The following is a 15,128-nucleotide window of genomic DNA, read 5'->3' as shown; positions in this document are numbered from 1 at the left end:
GTAAGTCCTGGGGATGTAATATACAGCATGGTGACTATACTTAACACTGTACGTATTCTGTATTTGAAAGTTGCTAAGGGAATAGATCTTAAAAGTTCTCATTACAAGAAAAAAATTGTAACTATATGTGGTGATAATGTTACCTAGACTTACTATGGTAATCATTTTGCAATATATACATTTATTAAATCATTATGTTGTATGTACAACCAAAATAGTATAATGTTATATGTCAGTTATATCTCAATAAAAAAATGTGGAGTTTCTGAAATGCTTTCTCTGCTGTTGAGAATATAAATTGGTACAACGTCTTCTGAGAGTAATTAGGGGATGTGTAGTTAGATTCAAGAGGGTCAGACCCTTTGATCCAGTAGTCCCACTCCTAGGTATACAGATATCTTAGAAAGACTCTCACAGATATGTTCAAGAAAGCATGCAAAAGAATGGTCATTTCATCATGGTTCATAGTGGAAAACTGAAACCACACTTTATTTACCCTATTCTGAATATTGACATATTTAAATATTTTTAGACATTTTCTGAAACATGATTGTCAAAATACTTTGTGAGTAGTATACTTTGTGAGCATTCTCTTTATCACTGAGAGTAGTCTCTGAATACCTGATATTTGAGTGAATCTTCAGCTTCCAAAAAATGACTTTGTTTTTTAAGAAATATTTTGTGGTCTCAGCCAACTCCTGCAGTATACTAATTGCTTATTTGTTTGCCTGATACATTTCCTTTGGTAGTAATTAGGTAAATGCTAATTTCCTTCTCACTCATAGGAAAAGTCTACAGTGAGAGCTCTTTTGTGAGCTGAATTGTAGGTAGTCTGCATTAAGAAATGCATATATTACTAACATCTGACAATGGCCAATACAACATTATTCTCCTGTATAAAATGTTCAAAATTTAAATCATGATGCTAAAATCAAATGTTCACATTTACCTTTATATTCTAAATGAAATCCAGTGTAACTAACAGATCCATCACTCCGAAAAGCCAAATGCATGGTATTTGAGCTGCTTTCTATTCTCTCTGGTAACTTGCTGTCTTGAAAACTTCCAATCAGTGGGCTATTACTGTCTGGTCCATCATATATATAGAGGAAGTCATAGTTTGGTTCTATGCTAAAACTAAAATGAAAGAAAGAGAGAGAAAGAGAGAAAGAAAGATAGGAAAAAGTGGAATGGTTATTACTAAGGTATTAAGCATAACAGTCACATAATCATATATTAATTCAACCAATATCTTTAAAAATAACAACAGACCCTGTCAAAATAAGCTAATTTGAAAATTCACCTGGCAATAGCACACTGAAAATGCATATCAAATCAGCACTGGAAAAGAGAAAAGACACCTTGATATTTTCAAATATTTCTAAGTTGGCATTGTGTCTATAGGGAATAAAAATGACTTTAAGGCGTACAGTTTATAAGCTGATGAAAGGATACAGGATTTGGAGTCAGAGTTTAGGTTCAAGCCTTGCTTCTGCCTTTGTTAGCTACATATCCTTATGTAAGTTACTTTATATCAGTAAAATGTGTAAAACAATAACCATTTTTTAAAATTTTTCATCCAGATATTTTACACCATAAAAATGCAACCTCTTTTTTCTTTGTCAGTGGTACTATTTGCCTTGAACTTCAACATTTAAGAGCATTTTTGCTGTTTTAAAATTCACCTCAACATATCAGATTCAAACAAAAGTTGGAAAGACAAAATTTGCATTTAAATTACTCAAACAAAGCACCACACATTGTACTAGGTATTCTTTTTCCTGAAAGTAAATATATTTTCTTCTTTTAGAACTTAATATAGGCAAATCAAACCAATACACTCTTCATCAAAATTAAATAGTATGTGAATAAAGACATTTTAGCATGTAAACTATTCAAATCAATATTTGAATACTGCAAAATTTGCATGATAAACTTGCCTTAAAACCTTCAAAGTATGAGAATTGTCCCATAGTGATTATAGAACCCACATACTTAGAAGGCAGAAGACATGTAATCACGTGTCTATTACCTAACTCATACTGTGGCAGAGGAAAGGATGGACTCAAGTGGGTCATTAAGAAAAGTCAAGAAGTTCATGATATAAAATAAAACCAATAAACCTTGCCATTGTTAAACATCCATCAATGGAGAAACTATTCTGTCAAGTTTTATCACCTCTGCATCTAAACAAAAAACTTGCTAGGTTGGGAGATACTATTTCCAAATCCACTAGATTGATAGAGGTTGTTTCCACAGTTCTAATCCTTTATGTATGCACATACAAGGAAGAGGAATCTAGCTAGTTTACCTGCGCATAAATAGTGGTGAAGAAAGACGGATAATGCAGAGGTTACCAACTTCCCATATAAAAGGGACAATGCAACATGAGAAAACTGGGGGACCACCATATTGTTATATTTTGTTTTAATAATAGCTTCACATGTCTGATTCAGTTAATTACTCTTGAAACCTTTCAGTGAATATGAGGCCTGAATTTTGGTAATGTAGCAGAAGTCAGAGGTTAAGGTCTTATTTCATTACTTACTAACCTTGTTCTGGGGTAAAACAAAACTTTCTGAAAGTCATCTCTTTTATCATTAAGGTTCGATGAGAATTACAACTTCCGTACCTATCTCACTATTGGAAGAATCACTAGAAACAAGTTCTTTGTAAAGGATATAGTAAGTATAGTCTAAATGTACTATCCTTGGAAGGCCAAAAGCCTATTTAACAATAGTAATTTCAGTACTTTTTTTTTTTTTAATTTCTAGTTTGGGTTTAAATAAATAATTCAAAATATTGATTTATAACTTCTCTGAAAATGAGAATAAAACAAAAACCAGTCTTTTTCTAGGAACCTTTAGAATGTTAGCTATAATGATTATTTTTCCTAAAAAACTGGAAAGATAGTACATTCCAATAGTATGTTCTATTTTACAAAGCGCTTTCATAAATATTAACTTGGTCTTGTCAATAATCCTCTGGTATAAGGAAGAGATTATCATTTCCATTCTCCCAATGAGGCCCTAAAATGTCAGTGGTCTCCCTAAGATCACATAATAAATGACAAAGCTGGAAATCAACTTTTGGTCATGCACTTCATGCAATACAGACTTCTACCACTCAGTTATTAACTACAATAAATTTCTTAAGTAAACTAAGCCCTGTATCATACACCCTGACATTTCTAATGTTTGTACTGTCATTTCCTCTACTGCAAAAATGGGAAAAGTAGCACTTACTTCAGGAAACTGTCTTATAACTGGGTCCTGGCATATAACTAACATTGTCATCATTGTTGCTTTGTTATTACCAATTATCAATGTATCGCAGAGGAAATTATAGAAATAATTCCATATATTTTTACTTTTTAAATTTTTCATGAGTTTGAATTACCCTTTTTTTAGTTTTTTTTTTTAAACCTGGCTTCAATATATTAGAAAGATTTTTCAGCTTAATATTTTACATAAATACCAAGCACCTTTGACATGCTAGCAGAAGAAGGGGCTGTGTTACTAGAGCCAACAGACATCAGTCTTGGACACTGAAGATCAGGAACATTTCTAGTTAGAAACTCTTTAAGTTGCTGGTACCTAACATTCCCATTGAAATCTTCAGGAAAAGAGTTAGGCCAGGTTTTGTGAAACAGCTGTTAGCTCCATGTGAGGAAACAGAGGCTCATTCATAGAAATAACTTACCCAAGGTAACACAAATAACAGCGGCAGAGCTCAAACTCAGTGGTTTCTCTGCCACACGGGAAACTGCATCCTCTACTACTTCAGTACTAAGCTAACCCTGAAGCTGATACTGCTAAATAACAAATGTAAATTTCGGAACACCTCATGTTAAGTTCTATCAGGAAACAAGTTCTGCTGAGAGAGTATAGGAAAATGATCCATCAAATTCTTGTCAGCTTGACTTAATGAGACCACCAGGAAGGACAGCAGGTAGAATATGTATCTTCCCAAGTCCAGTGGTGGTGCTGCACCTATGGGTATTCAGATACTTCAAAAAGGTTTTGGGTGGTACACATATGGGAGAAAAAATTCCTTGAAATACTGACCTTTTAATCTTTAAGTTTAGGAAAAACAGAATTTTTTGAAACAGTGATGGTAAGTTCAGGGAGGGAGGAAATGTTATAAAGAGATAGCATTTCATGAGAGTCAAAAAACTACTCAACCTTTATAACACGTCTCCTCTATATGGGAACTGGTGAGAGATGCTCACTCATCTGTAGTTCTGTAGCCTGCAGAACTACACTGGCATCTATGCTACTACACAGGGATTTGTAAACTGTTTATTGCAAAATAGTAGTATTGAAATCGGTAAAAAAAACCAACAAAACTAAGAAATGTCATGTAGAGAAATAAAAATTTGCCTAGTGAAATGCTAAAGCAAAAGAGCAAAAAGATTTTTAGAATGTGGAACTGTCTGGGAACTCACCTGATAAATGCCAAGGAGATAACATAGTCTGCATTCACGGTGATGGTCCAGCCACAGTCCCTGCTGTGGGGATATGGGTGAGGGAAGTTTGGTGAAAGAATAAAGCCTGAAGATCCTGTTAAATTGCCTCCACAGGGTGCTTTAATTTAAAACAAACAAACAAAACCCCTTAAGTAATTAATAAAATGTATTATATATCAGTACTTGTGAAAACACTTATCTAAAAAAGTTTAGGCGGTTTTGTACAGACGATTTTTTACAGTACTGGATGCTTAAATACTTCATTATCTTTCAAGAAAGACAATTAAAATACTAAATACATACATACATACACTGAATTTAGCTCCTTTACTTGCTTCAAATCATAAGAAAAAGTTATATTTATATTTCTTTCCCTTTCTATTACTATTTTGTTTCATGTAAAAGAAAAGCATTAAGAAGAGGAGTAAAAATGGTTTCACCCTGGTTACTAGGAAAAAATCTGAAGGTTACTGCAAAAAAGATAGAAACAAAACAAAGCAAAACAAAATCTCGAATAATAAGTGGAGTAATAGAATATGAGGTATTTAGCTCATTTTCAAATCTTCCCTGCTACCTTTATTTACAGAGGAAGAGGCTTTCATAATGGTTAATGTGTGAAAATGGATAACTATCTGAGAACCTATAGCACTTTACTCCTATACTGAGTGTTAGGATATTCTTAAATTCTAGTTGCCTGACTTGTTGATGAAAACAGACAGTTGTTATTATTGTGGCCCAAACAAAGGTTTCTGTAACACTTCAAAGGAGAGTCTCAAAAAACTGTCAGAGAAATTCAGAGATTAGATTCTTCACGGGATTATTGTCGGAGTCTGTTAAACACAGCTTGATCAGAAAATAATATATTACACAAAGTTGGCAGCTGCAGAAAAATAGAGAGATTAAGATATGGAGGGCCCTGGTGGGGGAGTGTGACAGTGGGGATGTAAACATCGGTGTGCGCACCGAGAAAGAGAGAGATTGAGACTGAGATTGGGATTCTCACGATGTAATGATGTCTCCTACACATAATCGCCACATCTTCATTGTTATCTGAGTTTTAAAATTATAGTTTTCCTCAGATAAATTTTACCATTCAATTGTAAGGCATACGGGATTCTTTTGACAGCATAAAACTGGTTTTGGAAGGAGGAGAATTTTGGTTCTGGTAACATTTCAGATATTTGTTCTTTGCCTGAGCCTAGATATGTAATATCATCATTAGAATTTGGTAATTGTTACCATCTTAAATAATGGCTGTCTGCTATTATTGATACATTTCCCCATGACCCTCTGCTACCTTTGTCTCAGTGCCTCAGTCACAGTAGATGACCTACTCTACTGAGAATACTTATTTGCTTAGCCTTAATTTATTTACCACGACTTACCTATCACCTGTATGTTTTTTGTGGTATCATATCAAATGATTAAACAAACTATCTCAACTTTAGTTCTCCCTATTCAAACTTCAACGTTTCCTGAATATTTAACTAGTCCCTCATATTAATCAGGATAACACCCTCGACTCAATCACACAATCTCTCTTCCTTCTCCAGAACCTGTGTTCATTTGTCTCCTTTATTCTCTCTGGTTTCCTCCCCTTTGTCCATAGGTGTTCAAGTCTCTTTCATCCTAAAAATAAAACAAAGTTTCCTCTAACCTATTTCCTTTCACCTTTTCTTCAACTGAAAATGTTGAATTTTACCTGATGGTTAAGAAATCCCCTCACCCTTTTGTGTTTGGTTACATGGGCTCACTGTGAAGAACCACCCTTCACCATCTGACTCAGATAAGATTCACTTAACAGGTCTTTGATAAAATCCTTTAAATAAGCCCCCTCATTTTCCTATGACAAGACCAGACATGGATCCTGCAAATTCCCATTCTTTGACTCAAATGATTAGTTGAATTGCTTGACCTCACTGATCAATCATAATAAACTGCTTGTAACCAAACTTTGGTCAAGCTTCTCTCCTTTCTCTAGGTCCTTGAACTCTGGCTCTCCCTCAGTCTTGAGTGAGCACACAACCCCTCCTGAGGATAGGCTGGACTCAGAGTACAGCATTCTGGGCCACCCTTTCATTTCACTTCCCCACACCTGGTTCTTTCCAGCCTTGTGTACTCCTTTCTATAAAAGAAAAATCCCCTTTTCCTAATTCTTCAGGTGCTGGAAGATCTCACCATCACATTGCTCTCCCTATCACAGGAGTGCCCCTACCCACACACTACAAAAATCCTTTTTAGCTTTTAAATGATCACCATCATGAGTTTGGTAAACATCTGTCTTATCATATAGATACAAAATTAAAGAAAAAATTTTAAAAATTCCTTGTGATGAGAACTCTTAAGATTTGCTCTCTTAACTTTCATAGATAACATACAGCAGCGCCACATATCACATTGTACGTTACATTCGCAGTACTTATCAATCTTGAAACTAGAAGTTTGTGCTTTTGAACCAATTTCATCCAATTAGCTCTCCCCGACCCCCTGATTCTGGTAACCAAAAATCTGATCTCTTTTTCTATGAGTTTGTTTGTTTTTGAATTATAATTGACCTACAACACTGCTAGTTTTCGGTGTATAACATATTGATTTGATATTTCCATACATTACAATAGTAAAATTGTACAACATTTCCTTGTTAATAAAAGTCTCTCCTCACTTATTTTGAATTTGTTTTTTATTTTACAACTATGCCTTTTGAAAAGGAAGTCTAATCTCATTCTCTCTTTCATCACCTATGTACCTGTAGGCAGACTAACATGATTAGCAAAGCAGGTCACTGGGAAAAAATAGCTTCTTATGTTATATCTTGAAGAAAAGTACCAAAGTATTCATCCTGAGAAAACTTATCTCAGGCTTAGAATTTTTTTTTATTTGAAATTATATTTAGAGAGACAACAACCTTTTTGTTGCTTAGGGACTCTAGATGTCTTTATTTGGTCCTTTCCACCTCTCCTGCTCTCTCCAGCCATTGCTATTTCCCTTAGCCTCTGAGCCTCCCACACATAACACTCCCTAGCTCACCCTCAAATGACTTTTGTATTGACTAATATAGGATGGTATTTCTGCCTTTATCTTTCTCTTCATATCTGCAGTCATCCTTAACTGTCGACTTTCACCGTAAATTCACTCTCCTCATTTTTGGAACTCCACTTCTAATTTTCTTCTGATGTCTTTGTACAGATCTCAGTTTTATTGGCAAGAACTTCTTTCACTTCATCTTATAATTCTGGTATTCTCCTGAATTCCTTACCTAATCGTCTCTAATTTTCCCTCTATTACATTCTTCCTTGTTGATCATGTCCGAATTGTGAGTTTATCTTCCACTTACATACTGATAACCCCTTTTTCCTATCATCTCCAACAGATGTCTCTGCTTAATTCTAAACCATATGCTCAAGTGCTTACTGGCTATCTCTACCTGATCACTGTGGGTACATCAAACACAGAATATCCAACATATCCAAACCTCAACTCAAATTTCTCCTGTATTCCTAGGTTGTTTGGTTAGCACTATCATCTGACCACATACATTCCCAAGCTAGAGGCCTAAGATTCTTCCCTTTTCTTTTTTGCACCCTTGACTCCAGTCTATCAAGAAGCACTCCCAAGACTCTACCTCAGTTCCTCATAGATATTTTTCAATCTATCTCTTCTTTCCTTTTCTAGATCTGACTCTTACATGCCTCCAGAATTATTGCAATATTTTTCGTTTCCCATGCCTCTAGTATAATCTCATTTCCTCCATTTCCTCTTCCCAGTGAAAACATCTAATCATACCATGCCCATGCATAAAATTCTGCAGTTATTACACATTGCCTAAAAGATAATGTCCCGACTCCAGTATAGCTTTCATGCTTTGACCCCTGCAACCTTTCCAATTGCATCAACCACCAATCTAGACACATAATTTACACTCAAAAGTATCATTTGCTTGTTCCTTGTATTTACATGCCTTTATGCATCCTATTTGTTTTTCCTGAAATGTCTTCCCTTCTACCTCTATATAACTTTTACTTATGTCTCAAGATTCATCACTGCCTCCAGGGAGTTTTCCTAGAAATTCTCAGCCTGGGCTCTACTTCAGCTCTCTCCAACATACTCTGGTATACATAGCAACCTGTGCCTATCTCCATCATTTCCCTTACCATATTTTATTTAAATATTCTTTTCAGGTATCTGCATTCATCAGTAATCTGCAAGCTAAAGACTGTGTTTTATATGTTATTTTCTATGTGAGATTTAGCATATACTACACATTCCATAAATGTTTGTTGAATTGCTATTGACTCCTTGTATTGATTGTGAAGACTAAAGATGAATAAGTCTGAATGGCAATCTAATTTGTTTTGATAAAAGTTATATGTTTTGATAAAAATAATAGCATATTTTATCTTTGGAACTTTTAAAATCATATGTGAAAAATATTAGAAAAATATGTGTAATAGCAAATGCAGTTACATAGGTGTATATATATATGTATATATGCACAAAAGGCAGGAATGTTTGTGTTTTTTTTCACATTCTAAGGAAGTGGTATCATTTGTACTTTGGGGGCTCATGGGGGCAATTTTATTTGTTTGTTTCAGTTCTCCTTATTTTTCACAGGAAACTTTGGTCTTTTTTATCATTAGCAATTTTATACACATGAACACATCCACATATACGTTTATACGTGTATACCCTTTATCATATAAGATATAGGAAAATCCATTACACATATTTTTAAGTATCTTACTGGATATGTTTTGTCATTATACTATTATTGGAGCATAAGATCCTTTAAAATTCTTTTGATTCTATTATTACAATTATTTATTGAGGTTTTCCAGATAAATTTCATAACTGTAGATTTTGAAAATCTATAAAAGCCATTGAGACAAGCTGAGACATTATCTAACATTTGTATGTCCCAAACAACTCAGTAGTAAAGAAAACTCTCTTTGCATTTAATATATTAAACTTTAAATACAATTTGGAAAATACATCTTTTACTTTTATGCATCTAATCATAAAGCATCCAAAATAAGATTCTCTTTAAATCAAATATATTTATGAAATAAATTTTTAGTTAGGTTCCATAGAGTTCTGACACATTAATGATTTGTTCTGCATGTAATTTCTTATGAGACAGTTATACAGGCAACTATTGATAATGATTTTACTATCTTAATTTTTCTCCCCTATTCAGTTTTGTGTCTACTGTCTTTCTCAGCAGCCCACCCATACTAATGTCTTTGTTATTTACCTTCATATTGAGTGCTGTTACTTTCCCTCTGGCAATGTCAAAGTAATCTTCACACCGTCAATTCTCTTAGAATGAATTCTATTAACTTTCTTAAAAATGACTGTCCTTCTGCTTGGTGTTTGCTATAAGGTTGACTACTTCTACATGCAAGCAAAATGCTTTATGCTCCAGGGTCTGAGACATAGACTTACAAAGTTTCTAAAAAGTTCAGGGTTTAATCTTTGGCATAGTATTTCCAATCATGGAGTTCTTTCTTATAAGTTTCAGAGGTCAAGTTTTCTGCAGCTTAGCAATTTTTCAGACTTTTTTTTTAAGGTTATTATCTTCCTCAGAGAAGCTCTAATGCATATCCTCTCCTTAAGCAATCTTTTCCTACCAAAAAATTATACACAGCACCACTGTCCTTACAAAAAATTCCCACAATCTGCTTAATTTAAGTAAAATTTGGTGTTTACCTTTTATTTTCTAGAATTATGACTTGCTGGCTAAAGTCTTGTCTACAAATGGAATTTTATAACAGCCTATCTCAAAGTTCTTTACTCTTTTAACCTTTTGGATTTTCGTGTTTTCTAGCATTTCAGTGTAAAGCTGTTCAATGTTTCAGAATTCTCTACATGACATTTGACATAATATAGCCTTTCTAGTAATTCTAATAAATAACACCCGTTTAATAGGTCTAAGAATCGCAATAAAACAAGAAGTTCTACAGTATGTCTGTGGAGTTCTGTCATTTCATTTTTACACAAAGATTCTCTTTACAAGATACTCAGTCAAATTCCAATTAATTTGAATGTGGCATTTTAGTTTAATTGGCATATTTTTTAGGTTAACTGTCCAGTAAACAAATGAAAACTTGATTGTTTCAGTTCCTTTTCCTTTGAAAATATTTTTTTCTCTGTATTTTTTGCTCTGCTTTTATGAGTGTATTTATAGTAAATGTAAATTAATCGATGTTTGAGGATTTAGAATCCTGCAGTGGTACATAGAGAGCAACATAGGTATAAACGGAAATAATAAACTGTAAAGGAAAATATGGCTAAATCTGAACTGGCTCAACGTACATCCTTATTTTGTGCTTTTTTTATGTCCCTTTAATAAGCTTTTTCCTTATCATTTGCTCCATTTTCTACAGAAGTCTACAACTATCTGCCTACTCCCTGCCTGGTTTGAGCCTTTAGATGTGTTTTGCTCTGTGTATTGTGTTTTTTTAAATTCCAACATATAAAATACAAAAGATGTGATATGAATTCAGATTTTTCAGTTTTCACTTTACTAGAGAAGTTCACAAAAACAGGGAACTCTTCTGTCTTATTGTACTGCTAAATCCTCAATGCCTAGATCAACACATAGGACACACTAATGAATTTGAGTTTGCAGCTCTTGCATAAGAAGCATAAAATGGGGTAAAGTAAATCTGAATAACTGAGTGCTTGATTTGTTCACTTCTGACTAAGGTACTAAACACTCTTTTCTTATTATCATGTGACTCACTGGGAAATGATTATTGAAAATGTATTTATGAGTTAGATATAAAGTGAACAAAAATAAGGCTTTCTCTCCTAAAAGTGCTAAATTTGCATGCTATAAGAAATACACTGAACAAGATATGGAATCTTCTCCCAAGGTGCTTGCAGTGTAGTAAGGGAAAGAATATGATAAATAAAATTTTGAGTACACATAACGTACTTTGGGCAAACTGAACTATACATTCTAGATGATGCCAATTTTAAAACACTTGAGCTCAAGTTTTGAGATTAAACTAGCTGAATTTAAGAACCTTAATAACGAGATTTTTTTTTAAAGATTATATAGCAAGTTTTCTCACTATTTTTATTCCAAAGGTGGTATATCCCTCTAACTTTTTCTCAGACCCAGTAGGGAAATAATATGTATCTTAATTTTCTAGAGTCTAACTTGGAGATTCAAGAATAGACCATGGATTCAAAAGGCAGAGAGTTGGAAGTATGAACCAAGCGGCTGCAAATCCTTAGATCATCAAAATAAAAACTGATAATTCATTTGGAATACATGGATTGAAGGGAAAGTCAAAGCTTTGAAACTCAAACATAAGTTCTGCTAAAATTTTCTTTCTTAGAAGGAATAACCATTACTGAGGCAAGATCAACCTGGCCCATTTTAAATACACAGTCTGAATCCACTCTTTAAATTTTAAAAGCAGTGAATAACTACATTTGTATAGTAGATAGGGAAGATGAAAATTTTTCAAGAACTTTGATTCTATTATTTCTATTGAATTTTTGAATTTTATTTTATTTATTTTTTTATACAGCAGGTTCTTATTAGTTATCTATTTTATACATATTAGTGTATATATGTCAATCCCAATCTCCCAATTCAACCCACCACCACCATCCACCCTGCCACTTTCCCCCCTTGGTGTCCATACATTTGAAGAACTTTGATTCTTTACTGTTTTTTTTTTTTTTTAAGAGTGTTAGAACCACTGAGAATCTAATAAAATTATAGACCCTCTCCTCAGGGGAAAAATAATAATGATTTACAATTTTGTGCATTTCATTGTTTTACACCTGTATAAAATTTTAATTGTTCTAAATTCATACCTATACAAACTGGTGGGCTGGGCTGCCAGAAGTATCGATTTTCTACCTGAATGCAGGTTATTCTTTCCTCTCCTTGAAGCTCATATCCTGGGTCACACTGAAAAACAACAGTGTCCCCAGGTTCTCGTCCATCCCCATTTCGAGTCCCATTCATGGGAACCCCTGGGTCACGACATGCAGTGGCAACAGAACCTATGAAAAGACAGAAACAAACCTTTAGTTTTGATGCTATCCAAAATCACCTTCAAAGTTCCAGATCATATATTTGAGAAGCTTCCGCATATCTATGTGCTTTCAGAAAATTAACTTAAAAAATGCTTGGGCCATAATTCCCTGTGCTGTACAATATCTCCTTGTTGCTTTTTTAATGGAGTATATAATCTGTAAAAACTATCTATGAATCACTATGCTGTACACCGGAAATTAATATAATATTGTAAATCAACTATACTTCAATTAAAAAATGCTTGGGCTAATTTTTAAATACCTGCACAATAAATACTTTTTAATTGTTTTTGGTAAATAATTTATGTGTTAACTTGCTTCAAGCAGGGACATGGCATTTGAGTAGCTAAATAATAAATTTACTCAAAATCTGTTTTTTGATACTCTGTGAAAGACACTGTGAAGAGAATGAAAAGACAGGTGCAGACTGGAAGAACATATTTGCACGGGCTATATTCCACAAAGGACTTGTATCTGGAATATATAAAGAATTCTTAAAACTCAACTGTGAAAAAAAAGAAAGAAAAAAATCCAACTAGAAAATGGGCAAAAAACATTTCAATAAAGAGGATACCAGATGGCACATGAAAAAATGTTCAATATTATTAGCCATTAAGGAAATGCAATTTAAAACCACAATGCGATATTACTACATACCTATCAGATCAGCTAAAATAAAAAATATAGTAACACCAAATGCTGGCAAGATTCTGCAAAAAACTGAATTACTTATCCATTGCTGGTAGAAATGTAAAATGGTACAGCCACTCTGGAAAGAAGATGGCACTTTCTTGCAAAAATAAATGTGCTTACCATAACCCAGTAATTGTACTCTTGCACATTTATTCCAGAGAAATAGAAACCTGAACGTGGATGTTCACAGGAGTTTTATTTGTAATCGCTAAAAACTAGGAACAAACCACCTTCAACAGGTGAATCATTAAACTAAATTCATACCATGGAATACTGGTCAGTAATAAAAAAGGAATGATGATATACAAGACAGCTTGGATGGATCTGAAGGCAATTATGATGAGTAACAAAAATGCAATAGCAAAATGTTTTATACTGTTTGCCTCTATTTACGTAACATTCTTGAATTGACAAAATTATGAAGTTGGAAAACAGATGACTGGTTACCAAGAATTGTAGGGGGGAGGGGATGGAAGGAGATGACTAGGACTATAAAACAGTAACTAGAAGGATCTTTGTGATGGAACCGTACTGTGTTTACCTCTGGTGGTGGCGATCAAATCTACATAAAACTATATACAAACTAAACATACACACAAAAATGAGCATATATAAAACTAATGAAATCTGAATAAGGTTCATGGATTGTTATCAAAGTCAATTTTCTGCTTGTGATATTGTGCTATAGTCATACAAGAAATCATCATTGGAGGAAACTGGGTAAAGGGTATACAGGATCTCTATTATTTCTTACAATTGCATATAAATCTAAAATTATTTAAAAATTTCAAAAAGTTTAAAAAATCATTAGAGGAGAGTATGGGACCACAGGAAAGCAACTGTTCTTCTATATACAGTATAGGGTGCATTTAATAGTATGATTAACTACAATTATTCAGGTTAATGGAACAAGATATTACTTTGAATTACCACAAAGCAGATTTACCCTAAAGGATATGATAATTAAGTATCAAGACAAAAAAGCTATTAAATTTTTCATTGAAGCTACTTATTAAACTATATTCATAAACATAGGATTCAGCCCTTGTACAAATTATTTTTTAAACTGCGTATTAAAGTAACTACACAAATGGCTGGATTACAGACACATAACTGGTATTCACTCATTCATTCATTTACTAACTTAATATATTCCAGACACTGTGCTAGGTGCTAGGAATACAAAGAAGAAATAGGCAGACATAAAACTGAACAGACTTCAAATTGTTCAAACTGCATAGCGGTGGCACCTACAAACAGATTCTGTTGTATACATCCCTAGTAGGTAAGTAAACAGGTACAAAGGTAGGTAGGTAGATACAGATAGATAGATAAATTCACCAATATACCAATCAATTTGTTACAATCTACCAGGTGTACTTTTTGTATAGATAGCTCATCTCCCTAATACTCATACACAGCAATGAAACCAGGGAATCTACACACAAATATTGTAATGTTCTGACTTTCAAAGTTGTTTGGGAATCAAGAGGACCATATCAATTAAAAAACTGAAAAAAAAAACCCCAAAAAACCTAATGTTGGTGGTATGTTCAGTCTGAGACTGCATTAAAGCAGCAACAACAAAAAAGTGATATTATACATAATCACATTTATATACACACAAAACTGAACAGACTGCAAATTGTTTTATATATCTTTTCAGAAAGGGTAAAAAAAGGATATTTTTATTTTTATTTTAGGTTTTTTAACATCTTTATTGGAGTATAATTGCTTTATAATGGTGTGTTAGTTTCTGCTTTATAACAAAGTGAACCAGCTATATGTATACATATACCCCCATATCTCCTCCCTCTTGCCTCTCCCTCCCACCCTCCCTATCCCACCCCTCTAGGTGGTCACAAAGCACCAAGCTGATCTCCCTGTGCTATGTGGCTGCTTCCCACTA

General features: G+C 33.7%; 1 protein-coding gene across 3 annotated transcripts in view; it reads right to left on the bottom strand.

Annotated features, from left to right (window-relative positions):
* Positions 1–15,128, bottom strand: part of CSMD3 (CUB and Sushi multiple domains 3) — a 1,183,499-nt gene that overhangs the window by 288,022 nt on the left and 880,349 nt on the right. For all 3 annotated transcript variants that reach the window (XM_007188796.2, XM_007188797.2, XM_028168178.2), the window contains 3 exons: positions 12,302–12,493; positions 4,448–4,586; positions 950–1,137 (listed from right to left, as the gene is read on the bottom strand). In XM_007188796.2, the coding sequence (XP_007188858.2) occupies positions 950–1,137; positions 4,448–4,586; positions 12,302–12,493 (519 nt within the window). The remainder of the gene's footprint in view (positions 1–949; positions 1,138–4,447; positions 4,587–12,301; positions 12,494–15,128) is intronic.

Source organism: Balaenoptera acutorostrata, chromosome 17 (assembly GCF_949987535.1).
Source record: "Balaenoptera acutorostrata chromosome 17, mBalAcu1.1, whole genome shotgun sequence".
NCBI lineage: Eukaryota > Metazoa > Chordata > Mammalia > Artiodactyla > Balaenopteridae > Balaenoptera > Balaenoptera acutorostrata.
This window is presented reverse-complemented; position numbering and strand designations above follow the sequence as displayed.